This window comes from Lepidochelys olivacea (assembly GCF_965140295.1).
Source record: "Lepidochelys olivacea isolate rLepOli2 genome assembly, chromosome: 24".
Taxonomy (NCBI): domain Eukaryota; kingdom Metazoa; phylum Chordata; order Testudines; family Cheloniidae; genus Lepidochelys; species Lepidochelys olivacea.
In genome coordinates, this window is record NC_140434.1 from 13,623,226 (window position 1) to 13,646,544 (window position 23,319).

General features: G+C 47.2%; 1 protein-coding gene across 1 annotated transcript; it reads left to right on the forward strand.

Annotated features, from left to right (window-relative positions):
- Positions 1 to 784: 784 nt before the first annotated feature.
- LOC311512417 (IgGFc-binding protein-like) lies at positions 785 to 22,189 on the forward strand (the record flags this gene model as incomplete). The annotated part of the gene is made up of 4 exons (XM_084613630.1): positions 785 to 825; positions 18,386 to 18,788; positions 20,070 to 20,356; positions 20,874 to 22,189. 4 exons carry the CDS (start codon positions 785 to 787, stop codon positions 20,881 to 20,883), a joined length of 741 nt encoding a protein of 246 aa, XP_084469756.1. The 3' UTR covers positions 20,884 to 22,189.
- Positions 22,190 to 23,319: the final 1,130 nt, after the last annotated feature.

Genomic DNA, 23,319 nt, shown 5'->3' on the forward strand with positions numbered 1-23,319 from the left:
CCAGCTTGATATCATCCACAAACTTTATAAGTGTACTTTCTATGCCATTATGTAAATAATTGATAAAGATATTGAACAGAACTGGACCCAGAACTGATCCCTGCAGGACCCCACTCGTTATGTCCTTCCAGTATGACTGTGAACCACTGATGACTACTCTCTGGGAACGGTTTTCCAACTAGTTATGCACCCACCTTATAGTAGCTCCATTTAGGTTGCATTTCCCTAGTTTGTTTATGAGAAGGTTATACAAGACAGTATCAAAAGCTTTACTAAAGTCAAGATATACCACGTCTACCACTTCCCCTCTATCCACAAGGCTTGTTCATAGAATCATAGAATATCAGGGTTGGAAGGGACCTCAGGAGGTCATCCAGTCCAACCCCCTGCTCAAAGCAGGACCAATCCCCAAGTAAATCAAAGAAAGCTATCAGGTTGATGTTACTCAATTTGTTCTGTTTGATGGGTTCTGTAGGCCTCGTCCCTCTACAGTGTTAGGGCAATGCAAGGCAGCTTACTTCAACCTAGCTATGGAAGTGTCCACACTTAAATTTCACTCTCGCTGCTGTAACCACCCTGCTACACTGACTTAATAACGGCAACTCTACGAACGGCATAAAGTCCAAATCGATGTAGTTCGGTCAATGCAGTGTCAGTATAGAGCCTGAGCTGCTTACATCAACCATTACTGGCTTTCAGAAGTTGTCCCACAATACTCCATGCTGTCAGTACAAGCACTCCTAGGGAGGACGTGCACCACCGACACAAGGAGCAAGGTGTGGACATGCACAAGCGATGTAATAACTGCGGTGGCTCTATGCCGATGTAAGTTAGGTCAACTTCATTTTGTAGTGTAGTCGTGGCCTTAGTTCCAGGGCTATACGCGATGCAAATGTTTGCTGTTACATTATAGCATGGGCTACAGCTGAGTGAGAACAATACATGTGGCGTCCTGCAAGCATTTTATAAAACACTAAATACATTCTTATCAGCTAAACAGCTAATATTCCTTTCAGCGACACGAGCACACAAGTAGGGAAGACTAGTTTCCAGCTCTGCATTTGTAAGTGTTCAGTCAGGCCTGGGGCCTTGGCATGGCCTGGCACCTGGTCTGCCAGCATCACACCTGAGTTTAAGAGAATCGCCAGGACGGGTCATGGATTTTAAAGTCAGATGGGATCATTGGGATCATCTGATCTGCCCTTCTCCTTAACACAGAATGTAAAGTTTCACCCAGTGATTCCTGCAGCAAACCCTGTCACTGGTGGCTCAATCATAGCATCACTTTTATAGAAAGACAGCCTTGATTTACAGGGACGGAGTTTCCTCACCATGTAACTGGCCTTTAATGTAGATGGAGAATTTTCCACATTGCTCTGTAAATTCTTCCAGTAGTTTATTACCCTCACTGTTATATATTTGCATCTTATTTCCTGATTTAAATTTGCTGCCTTTAAACTTCCAGCCTGTCAAAGTGCTAGTTGAGTGCCCCCTCTTGGCCACTCCCCAGACTGCAGTGAGGGGATCCAGTGTGTTTTAAGAGTCTGGAGTCTGAACGGGATCCAGGCCCCGCTGCTAGTCTTGGATCCTCTAAGCACGCCCAGGGCACAGGCCGTAATTTAAATACACCCAACCGTGTGATGTTCTGGGACTCCAGTTTACCGCTCCATGTAACACAAAGTGTATACATAGAGACTTTGTACTGGATCTTAAAACATCAGTGGTCTTTTCTTCTAAAAGACCAAGAAATATGTAGAGGTACACCAAGGTAATAAACCCTTCATGCATTTTTCCCTGCCTCAGTTTCCTAACCAACCTGGAGCATTCTTTGGGCTGGGGTAAAAGTCCTCCGAGGCCATCCATAGTGTCATAGAATCCCAGAGGATCAGGCCTGAAGGGACCACTAGATTGTCCAGTCTGCCCTCCTGTATATGGCAGACCACAAGCATCGCCCAGCCCCCATGCATTAAACCCAACAAGCAATTAGACCAAAATATTCCAGCCTACAGGAGACTAGACTATTGTGTGTCACAAGCAGAGAACAGGAGGCACTGAGGTGCACCAGCGCCCAATGCCATTGCAATGGCAGGGAAACAATTAGGGAAGAGAAACCCAGATAACCCTGGCAAGTGCAACCTTTGATTTACATGTTCCCAAATAGTAGTTTAAAGATAAGGAATAAAACCAAACTGACTTCTTCAAGGGTTGAGCCTCTGGGGTGATAATTTAAATCAGTGGAGGACTGTGAAGGGCACAGTGAGTGATGAAATTACAGACTTGATTTACAGTAAAATAGTTAAAACAAACAGAATCAGAGCACAATCACAAACTGCATTTACACTCCCCTCCTATGGTGGAGTGCGGCAGTTTGGAGTGATCATTCCCTGGACAAGAAGAACGAGTATGTGATCCTTTTTCTGACGTACCTTGCTGGTGGATGGGCATGCCAATCTAAAGTTACCATGCTACGCTTTATAGTCACTTAGTATAACACCCCGTCATTAGTTAGCATTAATCTTTTCTTTTAGCATATCTACATTTCCACAACCATAATTAAAATACCTTCTGCTCCTTCACTGGCTAGTTAATATTAAATATCACATTTAATTAACAGCTGCGTAAAAGCAATCCCAATAACTATCACTATTGATAGCATTCTTCCAAAACATCACAACTCTCATTAAAACCAGTTAGAACCACACATGTTCCCAGCATAACCTGGGGTGATGTCCTGACTTCTCTCTCCCTTGCCTCTGAGCATTCGTATTTCACTTCAGGTATATTGTACCAGCTCTCTCCTTATTATTGTCAAGCCTATTTTTAGGAAATCGATTTTTGAGCCTACTTACATTACCTTTCTATACAACATAGGCCAGCATCATCGCTATAGGCTACACAAGTGACTCACACCCACTATAGGCTACCCGCCATGGGCTACACAAGTGACCTGCACCCACAGCTGCAGAGGAAGGCCAAAGACACCCCAACAAGGTCCCTGCCAATCTGACATGGGGGGCAAAATTCCTTCCCGACCCCATATCTGGCGATCAGTTCGACCCTGAGCAGGTGCACCAGAACCAGCCAGCCAAGCACCTGAGAGAGCAGATGCTTGGTTCAGAGACCTCCTTGCAATTGACGACAGGTTATCTGTGGTTATCTGTGCAGGAAGGGACCTCGTTAAAGACCCTCACAGATCAGTCTCCAGCACGAGGAGAGAGGGGAAAGCAAGTTAACTTATTCAGAGAGCATAGGAGGCCAATGAAGCTTCAGCTCAAGATAAATTCCAGCCCATTTCAATGGCCCTTATGGCGCAGCCTTGCCAAAGAGGTCTGCCCTGGACACAACCCCTGCTTCCTCCTCCTTGCCCACACCCATTGTTGCTTTGTCTTGGGGCCATGCATAGCAGCATCCTGGGCTGGGGGCTTTCCCTGGTGTGTTCACACCTGCCTGGCGGCCCCTTTACATCAGCTTAGCTGGCATAAGATAGCATCCCAGAATACACAGCACCAATTACTCACAAAGCCCCCCATGCTTGAAGGCAGAGCCGAGGACATGGGCATGCCTACCCACAATGCACCATGGCTTTTAACCGCTGTCGTGTGGACAGGAGAGGCCGAGCGTGGATGCAGTCTGCCGAAGCAGTTTTGTTGGGGGTGCTATGAGGCTGGACCCTTGGTGATCAAACCGTCTAGTGCAGTTAGGCCCTGGGAGCCAAGTGCATTGAATGGCTGTCTGGGAGATGGGAAGGGGTTCAGATTAGAAACAGATGCGGCAGCTTCACAACTGCCGGAGACGAGCATGGCTGAAACAAAAGACCTCTCACGGCATAACCCACCAACCCTGCTACCGACCCAGCTCTTCTGGAGTGCTGCATTCACCAGCGCCCCGCTGCAGAATGCTGGAGGATGTCTAAAAACCGTGGCTGAAAAGTAGCGAGGCAAAGGCCCTGGGTTGGGAAGCCGGTGCCCCCAGTGGATAAAGGTCCCGTGCCCCATTCCCCAACCCCCTGAGCCTGCCAAGGGGCCAGATGGCAGTTGGTGCCCCTTAGACGGCAAAGGTCCCATGCCCCTGACAAGGCTGATTCCCCACTCTGGCACTGTGAGTGCAGGAGGTAGGGGCCCACACGGATTCTAAAAATTCATACTGGCCACTCCAGGCTGGTATTAAACTCCCACCGTTACAGCTTCTCTCTGACCTTGGCTTGGTAAAGGCTGCCACCACCCAAATGCAAAAAAAAAAAAACAAACCCCAAAACCCTTGGACCCAGGAAGGAGCACTTGGGAATTCCTCCATTGGGTACCCTCAAGCCCTTTCACCCCCCCCCCCCAGGGAAGAGCTGAGAAAGAAAACAAAGGAAATTAGTGGTTGCCACCAGCTAATTAAACAACATATGTATAATATACAGCCAAGTATGCCGTTGGCCTTCTTGGCAATGAGAGCACACTGCTGACTCATACCCAGCTTCTCGTCCACTGTGACCCCCAGGGCCTTTTCTGCAGAACTGCTGCTTAGCCAGTTGGTCCCCAGCCTGTAGCAGTGCATCGGATTCTTCCTTCCTAAGTGCAGGACTCTGCACTTGTCCTTGTTCCTGACCTTGTACTGGACAGGCAACCTGGCTGTAGGCAAGTTAAAAGAGTTGGCCTTAAAGGGTTGCACTGTCACCTGGGCCGATGAATTTGGGGTCCATCAGGGATTGGTGGATAGCTGACACTTGTGTGCCAGTGTCTCTCCATTCAGTAATCTTCCTCGTGCCCACACTCTCCATTTCCCTTCGCTCTGGGGATATTTCCCTTCGCTCTGAGGCATCTGGGCCTGAAGGCACTTGGTGGGACTCCAGGGTGATGAGTTGCCATCGGCTGGTGCTCTTGGGGCAGTTGGGCTTCACATGCCCCAGCTCATTACATTTGAAGCATCGCCCAGCTGACTGTGGGCTGGGGCGAGGTGGGTGGTTGGAGAGTGGGATGGTGGGACAAGAGGGCATCTGGGGTCTCTCTGGCTGCGTGGAGGGCTCCTCCTTGCGAGGTGGGGCCTTGGGCTGACCCCGATGGTGGGGTGTTGTCTCCGGTTGCCCCTCCTGGTATCTGCTCCAACTGCTACTAACTGTCTTTTTCTCCACCACCCTCCACCCGTTTGGTTCCGATCTCTCCTCTGCCTCAGTTACAGTTTTGGGCTTCCCATCAAGGATGAACCTTTCTATTTCCTCAGGAACACTCTCTGAGAACGGCTTCGTTTGCATTAGGAGAGACCGATCTTCCTGAGACTCAACACGTACTCCTGATATCCAGCTATCCTAATTTTTTACAATGTGGTCAGCGTGACGGGGAAATGCCACGTCTGGTTTCCATTGTAGGGCTCTGAACCACTGACAGGCCTGCTCGGGTGTTAACCCCATCCGAATTCTGGCCTTTTGTTTAAAAAGTTTGTGCTCGTTCATGTGTTCTTTAGGCATTTCAGCTGCCACCTCTGCTAAGGATCCACTGATTTGTAGCCTCAGCTCCACCATATACTGGTCTGCAGGGATGCTGTACCCAAGGCAGGCCCTTTTGAAATTGTCTAAGAAGGCCTCTGTATCATCAAATACCTTGTATGTGGGAGATTTCTTGGAATGGGGAGCAGTACCTGAAGGATGGTTAGGGCTACCTGATTGATCCAGCTCTTTCCAGCTCTAAGCATTTCAGCTCTACTTCCAAACGCTTCGCCCCTCTCCTCTCCTTCCAACTCCAAGCATTTTGCCTGCATTTCCGCCTCCAAGCGCTTCGCCTCTCTCCCCTCCTCTGCTTTCAACTCCAAGCGCTTCATCTGTAGGAAGAAATTCCTGTCTTCCGCAGTCAGAACTCGGTCTGGGTTAAGGGCATCCCTCCATCCTGGCACCTGGATCTCGGTCGGGGGAGGGCTGACCCTTCCCTTCTGGGAAGTTCCCGTTCCCCCATCCCCTCCCTGCATTTCTGTCATGGAGCTGGATGTCTGGGCTTGATCTGGGTCTGTCTTCTCCATGGTGTGCTGCTTTGGGAAGACTGGTTTCTCTAGGGTTTCAGTGCCTGACCTCAACCTCATGCACAGCCTGCTCTACTCTAGCTTAATTATTTCGTTGCAATGAAGCTAGAAAAGAACAAAAAATAAATGGCTTGTTGGGCTCCCTGGCTTTGCAGGCTAATCCTTTGGCATGCCTGTTCCCCCTCAGGCAGAAAAGAAAAGAAAAGAAAAAAAAGAACCCCACCCTGGCTTTCAAGCAGCCAAAAGGAAAAATGTGTCCTTTTAAAATCCTGAGGTCTGTGCTTCTGGTTCAAAATGATCCCAGTGCTGCCACCATGTCAAGGCTGAATCCCCACTCTGGCACTTTGAGTACAGAAGGTGGGGGCCTGCAAGGATTCTAAAAATTAATACTTGCCACTCCAGGCTTGTATTAAACTCCCAAGGTTACAACTTCTCTCTGACCTTTGCTTGGTAAATGCTGCCACCACCCAAATGAAAAAATAAAACCCAAAACCCTTGGACCCAGGAAGGAGCACTTGGGAATTCCTCCCTGTGGGGTATCCTCAAGCCCTTTCACCCCTGCCCCCCGGGGGAAGAGCTGAGAAAGAAAACAAAGGAAATTAGCAGTTGCCACCAGATAATTAAACAACATATGCACAAACCTCTTAGGACACCAAAAACCCAATCCTGTTCTTAAAAAAGGTAAATTTTATTAAAAACAAAAAGGAAGAAAATACTGTCATAAATATAAAGGGAAGGGTAAACCCCTTTAAAATCCCTCCTGGCCAGAGGAAAAATCCTCTCACCTGTAAAGGGTTAAGAAGCTAAAGGTAACCTCGCTAGCACCTGACCAAAATGACCAATGAGGAGACAAGATATTTTCAAAAGCTGGGAGGAGGGAGAGAAACAAAGGGTCTGTGTCTGTCTGTATGCTGCTTTTGCTGGGGATAGAACAGGAATGGAGTCTTAGAACTTTTAGTAAGTAATCTAGCTAGGTACGTGTTAGATTATGATTTCTTTAAATGGCTGAGAAAGGAACTGTGCTGAATGGAATGACAATACATGGTAAAGCTGAGGCCGCAGCTCAGTGGACCCTTAGCTGAGGTGGCGGCTGAAATGCCTAAGGAGCACATGAACAAGTATGAACTGTTTAAATCCAAGGCAAGAGTCAGAATGGGGATAACACCCGAATATTCTCGTCAGAGGTTCAGAGCCCTAAGGTGGAAACCAGATGTGTCATTTACCCGACATGCCTACCACATTGTGAAACATTGGGATGCCTGGATATCAGGAGCAAGTGTTGAATCTCCAGTAAATTTGCCCTTTCTAATGCAAATGGAACAATTCTTAGAGGGTGTTCCTGAGGAAATAGAAAGATACATCCTAGATGGGAAGCCCAAAACTATAATTGAGGCAGGAGAGATTGGAGCCAGATGGGTGGAGGTGGCAGAGAAGAAGAAAACTGGTCGCAGTTGGAGCGGAGACCAGAAGGGACAACCCCAGACCACACCCTATTACCGGGGGCCGCCCAAGGCCCCACCTACCTCCCAAAGAACCCTCCAGACACCTTATCGTCCCACCACGCTGTTCTCCAGCAACCCACCTCGCCCCAGTGACCCGTCAGCTGGACGATGTTTTAAATGTAATGAGCTGGGGCATGTAAAGGCCAACTGCCCCAAGAACCCCAACAGATTACAGTTCATTGCACCGGAATCACACCAGAAGTCCGCAGGCCCAGATACCTCCCAGATACCCTTGGAGCGGAGGGAAACTGTGAGTGTGGGCGGGAAGAAGGTCACCGCGTGGAGGGACACCGGAGCACAAGTGTCAGCTATCCATGCTTCCTTAGTGGAGCCCAATTTAATCAACCCAGAGATCCAAGTGACGATTCAACCCTTCAAGTCCAACTCTTTCGATTTGCCTATAGCCAAGTTGCCTGTCCAGTACCAGGGCTGGTCAGGAATGTGGACTTTTGCAGTCTATGATGATTATCCCATCCCCATGCTGTTGGGGAAATACTTGGCCAATCATGTGAAGTGGGCCAAGAGGGTGGGAATGGTCACCCGCAGCCAGGCTAAACAAGCCGTGAGGCCTAGCTCTGTTCTGGAAACTTCTAACAGGACCCGGTCAGAGGTGATGGACCCGGGCCCCAGGCCAATGGCTGCAACAGCAGTAGTGGATCCAGTCCCAGAGACCCAGACGGAACCAGTCCCAGAACCGGAACCAGCCGAACAACCAACACCAGACCCATTGCCAGCACTGAATCCAGTACTTGCAACCTCAACACCAGAGGGCCCCACCGAACCTGAACTGGCAGCAGCCCATAACCCTACACAAGAGGTTCAGCCAGAGCTTCAACCCCAACAAAGTGTCCCTGCAGAAAGCGGTTCACAGTCAACGGAAACAGCCCTATCCCCTACATCGCTTCCAGAGGGACCAAGCATAGGTCCACAATCCAATGAGGAACTGATGTCTCCAGCCTCAAGGGAACAGTTCCAGACCAAACAGGAAGCAGATGAAAGCCTCCAGCGAGCTTGGACGGTGGCACGGAGCAACCCACTGCCTCTCAGCTCTTCTAATCGATCCAGGTTTGTTGTAGAAAGAGGACTTTTATACAAGGAAACCCTTTCTGGTGGACACCAGGAAGACTGGCATCCTCAGAGACAGTTGGTAGTTCCAACTAAATACCAGGCCAAGCTCTTGAGCTTAGCCCATGATCACCCTAGTGGCCATGCTGGGGTGAACAGGACCAAAGACCGTTTGTGGGGGTCATTCCACTGGGATTTTTCCTCCTGGGCAGATTGGCAGAGGCCCTGGGGTTTTTTTGCCTTCCTCTGCAGCGTGGGGCAGGGGTCACTTGCTGGAGGATTCTCTGCACCTTGAAGTCGTTAAACCACAAGTTGAGGACTTCAATTGCTCAGACATAGGGTCAGGGGTTTGTTCCAGGAGTGGGTGGGTGAGATTCTGTGGCCTGCATTGTGCAGGAGGTCAGACTAGACTATCATAATGGTCCCTTCTGACCTTAAAGTCTGTGAGTCTATATACATATATGGATAGAGAAATGACTTTCAGCAGATCATAACCTTTCCCCTGATACCTTACCAAGCGTGCTTTATGTGTAAGATCACAATTATATATAGATGAAGAATATGGGGGGTTACAGGTTGCTCCCCCAAGGTACAGAATGTCACAATAAGAACTAGGGTTCACCCAATGAAATTAATAAGCAGCAGGTTTTAAACTCACAAAAGGAAGTATTTCTTCACACAATGCATAGTCAACCTGCAGAAACTCATTGCCAGGGGATGTTTTGAAGGCCAAAAGTATAACAGGGCTCAAAAAAGAGCTAGTTAAGTTCATGGAGGATAGCTCCATCAGTGGCTATTAGCCAGGATGGTCAGGGATGCAACCCCATGCTCTGAGTGTCCCCAGCCTCTGTTTGCCAGAAGCTTGGAGTGGACAACAGGGGATGGATCACTCAATAATTGCCCTGTTCTGTTCATTCCCTCTGAAGCACCTGGCATGGGCCACTGTCAGAATAAGGATACTGGGCTAGATAGAAAAGGAGTACTTGTGGCACCTTAGAGACTAACCAATTTATTTGAGCATGAGCTTTCGTGAGCTACAGCTCACTTCGTCGGATGCATACCGTGGAAACTGCAGCAGACTTTATATACACACAGAGACCATGAAACAATACCTCCTCCCACCCCACTGTCCTGCTGGTAATAGCTTATCTAAAGTGATCATCAAGTTGGGCCATTTCCAGCACAAACCCAGGTTTTCTCACCCTCCACCCCCCCCCCCACAAACTCACTCTCCTGCTGGTAATAGCCCATCCAAAGTGACAGCTCTCTACATTGTGTAGAGAGCTGTCACTTTGGATGGGCTATTACCAGCAGGAGAATGAGTTTGTGGGGGGGGGGGGGTGGTGGAGGGTGAGAAAACCTGGATTTGTGCTGGAAATGGCCCAACTTGATGATCACTTTAGATAAGCTATTACCAGCAGGACAGTGGGGTGGGAGGAGGTATTGTTTCATGGTCTCTGTGTGTATATAAAGTCTGCTGCAGTTTCCACGGTATGCATCCGACGAAGTGAGCTGTAGCTCACGAAAGCTCATGCTCAAATAAATTGGTTAGTCTCTAAGGTGCCACAAGTACTCATTTTCTTTTTGCGAATACTAGACAAACATGGCTGTTACTCTGAAAACTGGGCTAGATAGACCATTGATCTGACATAGGGTCACCTACTTCTGTGGAGGGCATGGGAGACAATTAAGACCCAGGATGTGATGTCATTTGCCTACCCTGCCCTCTTCCCCCATTCAAGTGCTTTCCAGAGTGTCTGTGGCACAGTGGGAATTTGTTGTAATGTATCTGTCTGCCTCGTTTCCCCTCTGCACTTTGAATTGTTAAAAAAAGAAAAAGTTCAAGTCTCCTGCTAAAAAAGCAGAGGTGGCAGGTGATCTGGGTGTCACTTGGCTCTCGGGATTGAAAGAAGAGGGTCATTAAACAATTGGCTGAAACTGACCCCCAATCAACAGAGCATCCAGCAAGACAAAGAGACCTAGATGCCCGAAATCAGAACAATCAAAACCCCGGGAAGACAGACAAGGTGGGAGAAAGACCAAGAGCCAGAGATGGCTGGCCCATCATGGCACTAATTTGACTAGGGCGGATGATGGCTTAATGTCTTCTGCCTCTTGGTGCTAACCTAAGGGCTTTCAGATTCTGTAGCCAAGTGACCTTGTTATGAAAAGGCTGCTGGTGTTGCTATACATATGCCTTGAGAGCACTGCGCTGGGAAGGGCCCAGTAAAAGCCTCCCACAGGAGTCTGGCTGGGCTGGATTTGCTGTAGGGTGCCATGGAGAGAGACCGGGATGGCTGGTGCTGACGGCCCAGCCTCTGAGTCTCGGAGGCCATGAGCCTACCCCTCTGTGTGTGAGTCCTTGGGGCCTGGCCCACTACTGGTATCTCTACTAGGCAACGGATTACAGGCTGGGGCATAGATCAGACCCTGTGGATCCTGTGGCTGGCTCAGGGAGGTGGGGAATGGGGCACGGGGCCTTTCCCCTCTAGGGGGCACTGGCTCCTGTCCAGCCCCAAGGTGGGTACTGGCTGGCTCAGAGTGTTATAGACTCATAGACTTTAAGGTCAGAAGGGACCATTATGATCGTCTAGTCTAACCCCCTGCACAACACAGGCTACAGAATCTCACCCACCTACTCCTGGAACAAACCCCTGAGCTATGTCTGAGCTATTGAAGTCCTCAACTTGTGGTTTAACAACTTCAAGGTGCAGAGAATCCTCCAGCAAGTGACCCCTGCCCCACACTGCAGAGGAAGGCGAAAAACCCCCAGGGCCTCTGCCAATCTGCCCTGGAGGAAAATTCCTTCCCAACCCCAAATATGGCAATTAGCTAAACCCTGAGCATATGGGCAAGACTCACCAGCCAGCCAGGAAAGAATTCTCTGTAGTGACTCAGATCCCACCCCATCTAACATTCCATTACAGGCCATTGGGCATATTGATCGTAAATAGTTGAAGATCAATTAACTGCCAAAATTAGGCTATCCCATCATATCATCTCCTCCATAAACTTATCAAGCTTAGTCTTGAAGCCAGATATGTCTTTTGCCCCCACTGCTCCCCTTGGAAGGCTGGTCCAGAACTTCGCTCCTCTGATGGTTTGAAACCTTCATCTAATTTCAAGTCTAAACTTCCTGAATGCCACTTTATATCCATTTGTTCTTGTGTTCACATTGGTACTGAGCTTAAATAATTCTTCTCCCTCCGTGGTAATTATCCCTCTGATATATTTATAGAGAGCAATCGTATCTCCCCTCAACCTTCTTTTGGTTAGGTTAAACAAGCCAAGCTCTTTGAGTCTCCTTTCATAAGGCAGGTTTTCCATTCCTCTGATCATCCTAGTAGCCCTTTTCTGTACCTGTTCCAGTTTGAATTCATCCTTCTTAAACATGGGAGACCAGAACTGCACACAGTATTCCAGGTGAGGTCTCACCAGTGCCTTGTATAATGGTACTAACACCTCCTTATCTCTACTAGAAATACCTCACCTGATGCATCCCAAGACCGCATTAGCTTTTTTCACGGCCATATCACATTGGCGGCTCATAGTCATCTTGTGATCAGATAATACTCCGAGGTCCTTCTCCTCCTCCGTTACTTCCAAGTGATGTGTCCCCAGTTTATAACAAAAATTCTTATTAATCCCTAAATGCGTGACCTTGCACTTTTCACCATTAAATTTCATCCTATTACTCCAGTTTACAAGATCATCCAGATCGTCCTGTATGATATCCCGCTCCCTCTCTGTATTGGCAATGCCTCCCAGCTTCGTGTCATCTGCAAACTTTACTAGCACATTCCCGCTTTTTGTGCCAAGGTCAGTAATAAAAAGATTAAATAAAATTGGTCCCAAAACCGATCCCTGAGGAACTCCACTAGTAACCTCCTTCCAGCCTGACAGTTCACCTTTCAGTGTGACCCTTTGCAGTCTCCCCTTTAACCAGTTCCTTATCCACCTTTCAATTTTCATATTGATCCCCATCTTTTCCAATTTAGCTAATAATTCCCCATGTGGAACCATATCAAACGCCTTACTGAAATCAAGGTAAATTAGATCCACTGCGTTTCCTTTGTCTAAAACAATCTGTTATGTTCTCAAAGAAGGAGATCAGGTTGGTTTGACACAATCTACCTTTTGTAAAACCATCTTGTATTTTGTCCCTGTTACCATTGACCTCAATGTCCTTAACTACCTTCAAAATTTTTTTCCAAGACCTTGCATACTACAGATGTCAAACTAACAGGCCTGTCATTTCCCGGATCACTTTTTCCCCCTTTCTTAAAAATAGGAACTATGTTAGCAATTCTCCAGTCATATGGTACAACCCCTGAGTTTACAGAGTCATTTAAATTTTTTGCTAATGGGCTTGCAATTTCATGTGCCAGTTCCTTTATTATTTTTGGATGAAGACTATCTGGCCCCCCCGATTTAGTCCCATTAAGCTGTTCAAGTTTGGCTTCTATTTCGGATGTGGTAATATCTACCTCCATATCCTCATTCCCATTTGTCGTCCTACCATTATCCCTAAACCCCTCGTTAGCATCATTAAAGACTGAGGAAAAGTATTTGTTTAGATATTGGGCCATGCCTAGATTATCCTTAACCTCCACTCCATCCTCAGCGTTTAGCGGTCCCACTTCTTCTTTCTTTGTTTTCTTCTTATTTATATGGTTATAGAACCTTTTACTATTGGTTTTAATTCCCTTTCCAAGGTCCAACTCTATGTGGCTTTTGGCCTTTCTCACTTTATTCCTACATGTTCTGACCTCAATAAGGTAGCTTTCCTTGCTGATCCCTCCCATCTTCATAGAATCATAGAATCATAGAATATCAGGGTTGGAAGGGACCCCAGAAGGTCATCTAGTCCAACCCCCTGCTCAAAGCAGGACCAATTCCCAGTTAAATCATCCCAGCCAGGGCTTTGTCAAGCCTGACCTTAAAAACCTCTAAGGAAGGAGATTCTACCACCTCCCTAGGTAACGCATTCCAGTGTTTCACCACCCTCTTAGTGAAAAAGTTTTTCCTAATATCCAATCTAAACCTCCCCCACTGCAACTTGAAGGCTTTCTGCTTTTTCTTAATCACCTCTCTGAGATGCTTGCTCATCCAGCCTGGTCTACAACTCCTGCCGATGAATTTTTTCCCCTTTCTTGGGATGCAGGCTTCTGATAGTTTCGGCAACTTTGACTTGAAGTAATTCCAGGCCTCCTCCACCTTTAGATCCACAAGTTCTTCAGTCCAATCCCTAACTAATTTCCTTAATTTTTTAAAGTTAGCCCTTTGGAAATCAAAAACCCGCAGATCTATTTTTGTTTATCCTTCCATTTAGTTTGAACTGAATTAGCTCATGATCGCTTGAACCGCGGTTGTCCCCTACAACCATTTCTTCTATGAAGTCCTCACTACTCACCAAAACCATATTTAAAATGGCATCCCTTCTTGTTGGGTCAGCAACTACTTGATGACAGAATCCATCAGCTATCGCATCCAGAAAAATCTGAGCCCTATTATTATTCCTAGCACTTGTCCTTCAGTCTATATCTGGGAAGTTAAAGTCTCCCATGATCACACAATTCCCATTAGTATTTACTTCATTAAAGACATTAAAGAGGTCTCTATCCACATCCAAATCAGATCCTGGCGGTTTACAGCACACCCCAAGCACTATCCCAGGGGAAGCTCTAGTAGCTTTCTTCCCCGATGTGATTTTTGCCCAGGCAGACTCTGTCTTATCCATTCCATCACTTATTTCTTTACAGTCTACCTCATCATTGATAGACAATGCTACGCCACCACCTTTGCCTTTATTTCTGTCTTTCCTAAACAGCACAGACCCTTCAATACCTGTACTCCAGCCGTGACTGCTATTCCACCCTGTTTCTGTTACCCCTAGAATAGCTGGTTTCACTTCCCGCACCAGTAGCTCTAGTTCCTCCATTTTGTTACCCAGGCTCCTCGCATTAGTGTACAAACATCTTCATTTTTGCTGTTTGGCCTCGCTCACATTCTTTACCCAATTAGGCATGGCCATTCTACCGCCAGTATCACCTATTAGACTGGTATCCACACTGCCCTTCCTCCTTATGTCCAGTCTCCTACCCACGGCTGTAACCTTTCTTATTTCGTTTTCTTCCCTCTCAATGTTAAAATCCGGCGTGGAGATTACCTGGACATCTCCCAATGATCTCCCCCAAATTCCTAGTTTAAAGCTCTCTTAATCAGTTGTGCCAGCCTCCATCCTAGAAATCTATTTCCCTCCCTACTCAGGTGAAGTCCATCCCGAGAGAACAGTTCTCTGTCCATGAATGCCTCCCAGTGGCCATACATCCCAAAGCCCTCCTTATAGCACCACTGCCTGAGCCATCTGTTGATCATCATGATCTTGCCCTTCCCCAGGAACAGAACAGGGACTTTTCTCATAGAATAGAATTATAGAATATTAGGGTTGGAAGAGACCTCAGGAAGTCATCCAGTCCAATCCCCTGCTCAAAGCAGGACCAACACCAACTTAATTATCCCAGCCAGGGCTTTGTCAAGCCGGGCCTTAAAAACCTCTAAGGATGGAGATTCTACCACCTCCCTAGGTAACCCATTCCAATGCTTCACCACCCTCCTAGTGAAATAGCGTTTCCTAATATCCAACCTAAACCTCCCCAACTGCAACTTGAGACCATTACTCCTTGTTCTGTCATCTGCCAGCACTGAGAACAGCCGAGCTCCATCCTCTTTGGAATCCCCCTTCAGATAGTTGAAGGCTGATATCAAATCCCCCCTCACTCTTCTCTTCTGCAGACTATATAACCCGAGTTCCCTAAGCCTCTCCTTGTGAATCATGTGCCCCACTCCCCTAATCATTTCCGTTGCCCTCCGCTGGACTCTCTCCAATTTGTTCACATCCCTTCTGTAGTGGGGGGACCATAACTGGACACAGTACTCCAGATGTGGCCTCACCAATGCCGAATAGAGGGGAATAATCACTTCCCTCGATCTGCTGGCAATGCTCCGACTGTGACGTTGCACTCTATATGAGTTTATGAAAATATGCTAATGAGTGTGAACATCATGTAGCTGGAATATGCTTCAATGAAAAGGTCTCATGTAAGGTATCATTACAAAGCTTATAATCTACTGAGTATGGTCATCCTATTTGTATGTATGTATCAATCTTGTATCTGAAACGAGAAATATGAAATATAACTCTGAGGGCCTAATGTAATTATGCAAAGTGTGGGCAATTAATGGTGGTTTGGAATCTTGGTGGCTCCCATCAACCAGGACAATTGACTGTGGATGGCTCTGTTTGCAGGCAAGCCTTCCTGTGAGTCAGGCTGGGAGGAATGAAGTCTTCGGGGTCTCACAGGACATGTGACCATGTCACCTGGTACCAGAAACCATCTTAAACCTGGTGCTTTTCCATTTGGAAGAAGGGTTGGGAACCCAAAGAGGGACAAAGGATTCCTGCCTTGTGCAAAAGATATATGTCAAGGTTCCTCCCCGACTCTGAACTCTAGGGTACAGATGTGGGACCTGCATGAAAAACCTCCTAAGCTTATCTTTACCAGCTTAGGTCAAAACTTCCCCAAGGTACAAAATATTCCACTCTTTGTCCTTGGATTGGCCGCTACCACCACCAAACTAATACTGGTTACTGGGGAAGAGCTGTTTGGACACGTCTTTCCCCCCAAAATACTTCCCCAAACCTTGCACCCCACTTCCTGGACAAGGTTTGGTAAAAAGCCTCACCAATTTGCCTAGGTGACTACAGACCCAGACCCTTGGATCTTAAGAACAATGAACAATCCTCCCAACACTTGCACCCCACCTTCCTGGGAAATGTTGGATAAAAAGCCTCACCAATTTGCATAGGTGACCACAGACCCAAACCCTTGGATATGAGAACAATGAAAAAGCATTCAGTTTTCTTACAAGAAGACTTTTAATAAAAATAGAAGTAAATAGAAATAAAGAAATCCCCCCTGTAAAATCAGGATGGTAGATACCTTACAGGGTAATTAGATTCAAAACATAGAGGAGCCCTCTAGGCAAAACCTTAAGTTACAAAAAAGATACACAGACAGAAATAGTTATTCTATTCAGCACAGTTCTTTTCTCAGCCATTTAAAGAAATCATAATCTAACACGTACCTAGCTAGATTACTTACTAAAAGTTCTAAGACTCCATTCCTGGTCTATCCCTGGGAAAGACAGAATATAGACAGACACACAGACCCTTTGTTTCTCTCCCTCCTCCCAGCTTTTGAAAGTATCTTGTCTCCTCATTGGTCATTTTGGTCAGTGCCAGCAAGGTTACCTTTAGCTTCTTAACCCTTTACAGGTGAGAGGAGCTTTCCCCTGGCCAGGAGGGATTTCAAAGGGGTTTACCCTTACCTTTATATTTATGACAATATATAAGGGGGAGGAACAGAACAAAGGGGGCTGCAACCTGAGCTGGAACAAGGGCTGTATCAGGGGAAAGAATTGCGCCCAGACTAGGAAGGTGTCCAGTCTGTGATACAAGCTTATTGAAACATCTCTGAGGGTGAGATTTTATCTGTATTCAGTTTTCTTACTGTATTAGGCTTAGATTTCCGTGTTTTATTTTATTTTTATTGGTAATTCACTTTGTTTTGTCTGTTATTACTTGGAACCACTTAAATCCTACTTTTTGTATTTAATAAAATCACTTTTAACTTATTAATTAACCCAGAGTATGTACTAATACCTGGGGGGAGGGGTGGAGCAAACAGATGTGCATCTCTCTCTATCTGTGTTATAGAAGGCGGACAATTTATGAGTTTACCCTGTATGAGCTTTATACAGGGTAAAATGGATTTATTTGGGTTTTGGACCCCATTGGAAACTGGGCATCTGAGTGTTGGAGACAGGAACACTTCTTAAGCTGTTTTCAGGTAAGCCTGCAGCATTTAGGGGACGTGGTTCAGACCTGGGTCTGTGTTTGTAGCTGGCAAGCGTGTCTGGCACAACCAGGCAGGGTTCCGGAGTCCCAAGCTGGCAGGGAAGGCAGGGGCAGAAGTAGAATCATAGACTATCAGGGTTAGAATGGACCTCAGAAGGTCATCTAGTCCAATCCCCTGCTCAAAGCAGGACCAATCTCCAACTAAATCATCCCAGTCAGGGCTTTGTCAAGCCTGACCTTAAAAACTGATAAGGAAGGAGATTCCACCACCTCCCTAAACAATCCATTCCAGTGCTTCACCATCCTCCTAGTAAAAAAGTTTTTCTTAATATCCAACCTAAACCTCCCCCACTGCAACTTGAGACCATTACTCTTCATTCTGTCATCTGCTACCACTGAGAACAGTCTAGATCCATCCTCTTTGGAACCCCCTTTCAGGTAGTTGAAAGCAGCTATCAAATCCCCCCTCACTCTTCTCTTCCGCAGACTAAACAATCCCAGTTCCCTCAGCCTCTCCTCATAAGTCACGTGTTCCAGCCCCCTAATCATTTTTGTTGCCCTCCGCTGGACTCTTTCCAATTTTCCCACATCTTTCTTGCAGTGTGGGGCCCAAAACTGGACACAGTACTCCAGACGAGGCCTCACCAATGTCAAATAGAGGGGAACGATCATGTCCCTCGATCTGCTGGCAATGCTCCTACTTATACAGCAAGTAGTCTTGGCACATCAGTTGGCAGCCCCAAGGGGGTTTCTGTGATCCAACCCGTCACACCGACTAATACAGCCCAATATGCCATTGGCCTTCTTGGCAACAACGGCACACTACTGACTCATATCCAGCTCTCGACCACTGTAATCCCCAAGTCCTTTTCTGCAGAATTCATGCTGCTTTCCTGTAACAAAGTTGTTTGGAAATTGCTCTGCAGGCCAGGGAGAGCATCATCTCCGGTGCTTGCTCCGAGAAGTGCACCTGCCTGGCCTCAGGCGGGCTTGTCTGCGAGCCACACAGCTGCCCCGAAAAGGAGATCTGTGCGCTCCAGGACGGGGTGTGCGGCTGCGTGAAGCAGGAAGGCCGGTGCACGCTGCTCCCCGGAGCCTGGCTCACCTCCTTCGACGGTGCCTCTGGAGGAGATCTCCACAGTGGAGCTTACGAGCTGGCCTCTCTCTGCAATGACAGCGCCCCCTCCTGGTTCAGGGTGGTGGTGGACGTCAGGGCATGCAGCGACGGGGCAGTGATGGCTGGGACAACCACTTACATTTTCTTCCGAGATGCTTTCATAACTGTGAAAAGGAACAAGGAGACCTGGGTAAGAGGGGGCCACGTTAGAACAATCTGAGGCAAAGGGGCAGGAAGCTCATTCAGCTGCTACGAAAATGATGGAAAGACTAAAAATTACAATGATGTTGATCCGTAACAAGCCCGCCTGAGGCCTGGCAGGTGCACTTCATTCAGCCTCATGAACGCCCTGTGTTGACAGGACGTGGTGTACAGGCTGTTGGGGATGACATGAGTTACGGATAAACAATTATTCAGTAGCAAAGACTGAATTATAACCCAGGAGTCCGGACTTCCCCCCTGTTCTAACCCACTAGAGCTCACTCCCCTCCCAGAGCTGGGGAAGCAATCCAGGAGTCCTGACTCCTAGCCACCCCTTCACCCCTTTTGTGTCCCACCTCTGATGTTAGAGGAGAGGCAGGGAACTGTTTTAGGAAGTCTCTGTGACCCAGTAGGGTCCCTGGGAGAGATCCCTCCTTTCACTGGGGCACCTGGCCATTGGGAGAAAGACCACCCCGTCCTGGGGGGCCCTGTCCACTGGGGGAGCAAGATTGCCCCCATGGGACAGAGGGAGGAATCCGAGGCAGTATCATGATGTCACATTCGGAACTCAGTAACCTGAAGAAGATGTTTGCAGTGTTGCTGTAGGCATGTTGGTCCCAGGATATTAGAGAGACAAGGTGGATGAGGTGATCGTTTGTATTGGACCAATATCTGTTGGTGGAAGGAACAAGCCTGCAAGCTACACCATCGTGAAGAAGAACTCTGTGTAGTTTGAAAGCTTGTCCCTTCCACCAAGAGTAGTTGGTGCAATAAAAGATATCACCTCACCCACTTTGTCTCTCTCTTGATTGGCTGCGGTCATTTATTCAAATAAGTGAATTCACCAAATATTCAAATGAGGGAATTAAATCGTTTGCATAAAGTCTCCAGAGTTCTTGACTTTTCCCGCTAAGAGACACAATTGCTCACAGGTCAATAACACTGAAGGCAGGAGGGACGTTTGCCAATCAAGTTGCCTATGCAAATCAGAGTACCTTCATTGGGTGTTGAGAGAATCAGAACAATTTGCTCTCCAGGGCACTGTTTATTGATTGGCTCCTTCATCAGTCTTAGTGTTTTCTGCACCTCTCAGTCTAAGTCTATTGCCTTATAATGTGGCCCGAAGACTCTAGTCCCCATTGCCAGTTACTGTGGCCCCTAGACTCTAGATCTTGTTGCCATGTAATGGGGCTGATGGACTGTAGCTCAGTCTCCGCCATTCACCCCCACATTTCCCAGTTCTCCTCTGGTCTAAGTCTGTGTGTTCCAGGTGAATGGGCGCCCAGTGCCTCTCCTGGCAAAGATCTCCGATGCTGTGTCTGTGCGTGAGCCTCAGAGCGGTGTGGCCGTGGTCCAGGCCTTGGGGATGATGGTTCTGTTCAGCCCCAGTGAGGAGGTGACCGTGAGGGTCAGCAAGAGCCTGGCTAACAAGCTGTGCGCATCCTGTGGGAACTTCAATGGCGAAGTTTTTGACGACCTGCGGCTGCTCAGTGCGGGGGTCGCAGGGAACATCACTGAGGTCATCGATGCCTGGAAGGCCAGAGACTTCTCTGGGTGGTGAGTGGCTCTGCAGATGCTGCCCTTTCCTCTGATCTTTCTATGATGGCCTATAGGTACCTCCCTGGGGAGGAGATTTCTGATAGCAGAGGGCTTCTTATCTCGCAGACAAAGGCAGAGCAGGTCCCAGGGTCCGAAAGACGATGTTAGAAAGGTTCAGATCAGAAATAAGATGCAACTTTTTCCACAGAGAGAATAATTAACCATTGGAGCACCTCACCCAGGGGTGAGGTAGATTCTCCATCACTTGCTAGTCTTTATAGCTCAACAGACCAGCCATCTAAAAGATACACTGCAGTCCAGCCACTAGCTACTGATCGTGAAAGCATCCCCTTACACAGCAGCCTAGTGTAGTTCTTTCCACACTGCAGGAAATTCCCTGGCCTGTGCTGACTACATAACCTAATGGTCCCTTCTGGCCTTAAAATCTATGAATTCATTGCTAAGGAATCTTACTGATACCTCTTCCCAGTCCTGAAGGAGGCTGACTCACTCCTCTCCTGTTTTTGTCTTCTAGTCACATCTAAACAAAATCCTGGCTGCTGAAGCATCTTCCCTCCCTGGAGTGGACCCTGCTGCCATCTTAGCTAGGAATTGCTCATAGTGCCATAACTGTAGCCCTCGTGACTTTCTGTGTCCTTTGGGGTATTTAATGAGAAAACGACTTTGTTCTGATTGTCAGTAAAAACAAATAAACCTGCAGATACGACTGTGAAGCAATAAACTCATTTTTGCTAACTTCATCCAGTGATTTTATTATCACAGCCAGTTTCTTTCTATCTTAACGTAATTTCCTGACACAATGAAAGAGAAGAAGACAGTCTTTTTATTCCGTGTCTGCACAGCGCCGAGCACAATGGAGCGATGGTCCATGACAAGGGCTCCCAGATGCAACCACAGTACAAAGAGGTAATAATAATAATAATGCATTCTGCTAATAAAACTCATGAGTACGGATGAAGTTCAGCCCAAGAGGTAGAAAAATCTGTTTCTCAAATGGAATGTCTTCACTTGTATTCCCCATGGTAGCTGATACGTCTGTGTAAATCAATAAACTTGGGTGCTACATTGGCCTTGGGGAGAAGAAAGACAACAGATGTGCAGGAGTTAACAAGCTGGCTACATCATTGAGGGCAGAGTTAGAGAGGCTTCAGCAAAGAGCTACAAGGATGTCTGAAGAAGAGGTCCAATAGAGCAAGACTTAAAGAGCTCAATCTTCATCAAAGAGAAGGTTAAGAGATTATTTTACCTCTTTATTTGGCACTGATGGAACCACAGATGGAATACTGTCTCCATTTCTGGTGTCTACAGTTCAAGAAGGATGTTGATAAATTGGAGAGGGTTCAGAAGAGAGATACGAGAATGATTAAAGGAATAGAAAACACGCTTTTATAATGAGAGACTCCAGCAGCTGTCTATTTAGTAGAACAAAGAGAAGATTAAAGGGTGACTTGATTCCAGTCTATAAGTACCTACAGGGGAAACAAATATTTAATAATGGACTCTTCAATCTGGCAGAGAAAGGTCCAACACAATCCACAACCAGGAAGTTGAAGCTAGACAATTTTATACTGGAAATAAGGTGTAAATTTTTAACAGTGAGAGTAATTAACCACTGGAACAATTTATTGAGGGTTACAGTGAATTTTCCATCACTGGCAATTTTTAAATCAAGATTGGCTGTTTTTCTAACAGATCTGCTTCAGGAATTATTTTGGGGAAGATCTCTGGGCTGTGTTATAGAGGAGGTCAGACTACATAATCACAATGTCTTCTTCTGTCCTTGAAAGCTATGAATCTAAAAGATGTCTGGACTAGTGCCTGTAAACTAGAGCAGTGTGAATAATTAATGTTTCAGTTTGCTGGCAATTCAGAGAAATAAAAAAATAATTTTAATTTTGAGTGTTTCTTTCCATTTCTGATTTTTTAAAAAAATATCTGTGTTTGAAGAACGTTTTAAAAACAAAAAGTCATTTTAATCCCAAAATTCAAAAATGTTTAATTTAGAAATTGTCAGCACAAGATGTTGAGACTTGATCTGAACGTTGTTGGTTTTTTCCCCCAAAACGAACAATTCAGTGAAACCACACAAATTTGCAAAACATTGCAGTGTTGCCAAATCTGAATCTTTCACTGGAAAAAGCTTTGTCTGAAAAGTTTCACCCAGCTCTATTTTAAGCAGCGCCACAGGGTGTTACTCTGGTGGAATTCTGTGCTACTGCATGCCTAATTAAATTTTATCTTTTTTGGCACAGAAAAAGGCTTCTGCCAAAATGTTGCTGCAGTGCCGCCTTTTGCCCACCAGAGGGAGCTGTGGTGCTAGAACAAAGCTGCAGCTCCCCACCAGTGAGGGCAGAGTAAGAGCCGGCCTTCTGCACAGTGCCTGCCAGGCCAGGCCAGAAGACAGGGGCTATGGGGAGACAGACCGCGTGGGGTGCTGGGGGGTCAGACAGGGGCTCACAAGGGCTAGTGGGGGAGGACAGACTGGGGCAGGGGCTCAATGGGAGTGGAGGCACAGAGCCATAGTGGGGAGGGAGGTGCAGGGCCACATGGTGATGGGGGGGGTGGGGGACAGAGCTACATAGGGACGGGAGAGGTTGGGTGGGGGCAGAGAGACACATGGGGATGGGGAAGGGGTACAGGGCCACAAAGGGACAGAGGAGGGGTGCAGGGCCACTTGGGGATGGGGGTAGTGGGTGTCTTGAGTGGTGGTGGAGGGACACATAGGGGTGCAAGAACACATGGGGATGGGGCAGATGTGCCTGACTGAATGGGAGAGGCTCAGGGTCAGCCAGGGTCTGCATGTGGGAATCTCCCGAACAATCCCTCCCCGCTCCCTCCAAAAAACCTGTTCCATACTTTTCCCACCCACACCCAACAACCCTCTCAACTTCATACACAGGCTTCTGCCCAGCAATTTACTTCCGTCTCCCTCAGCTCCTCCGTAACCCCTGACTCCCGCA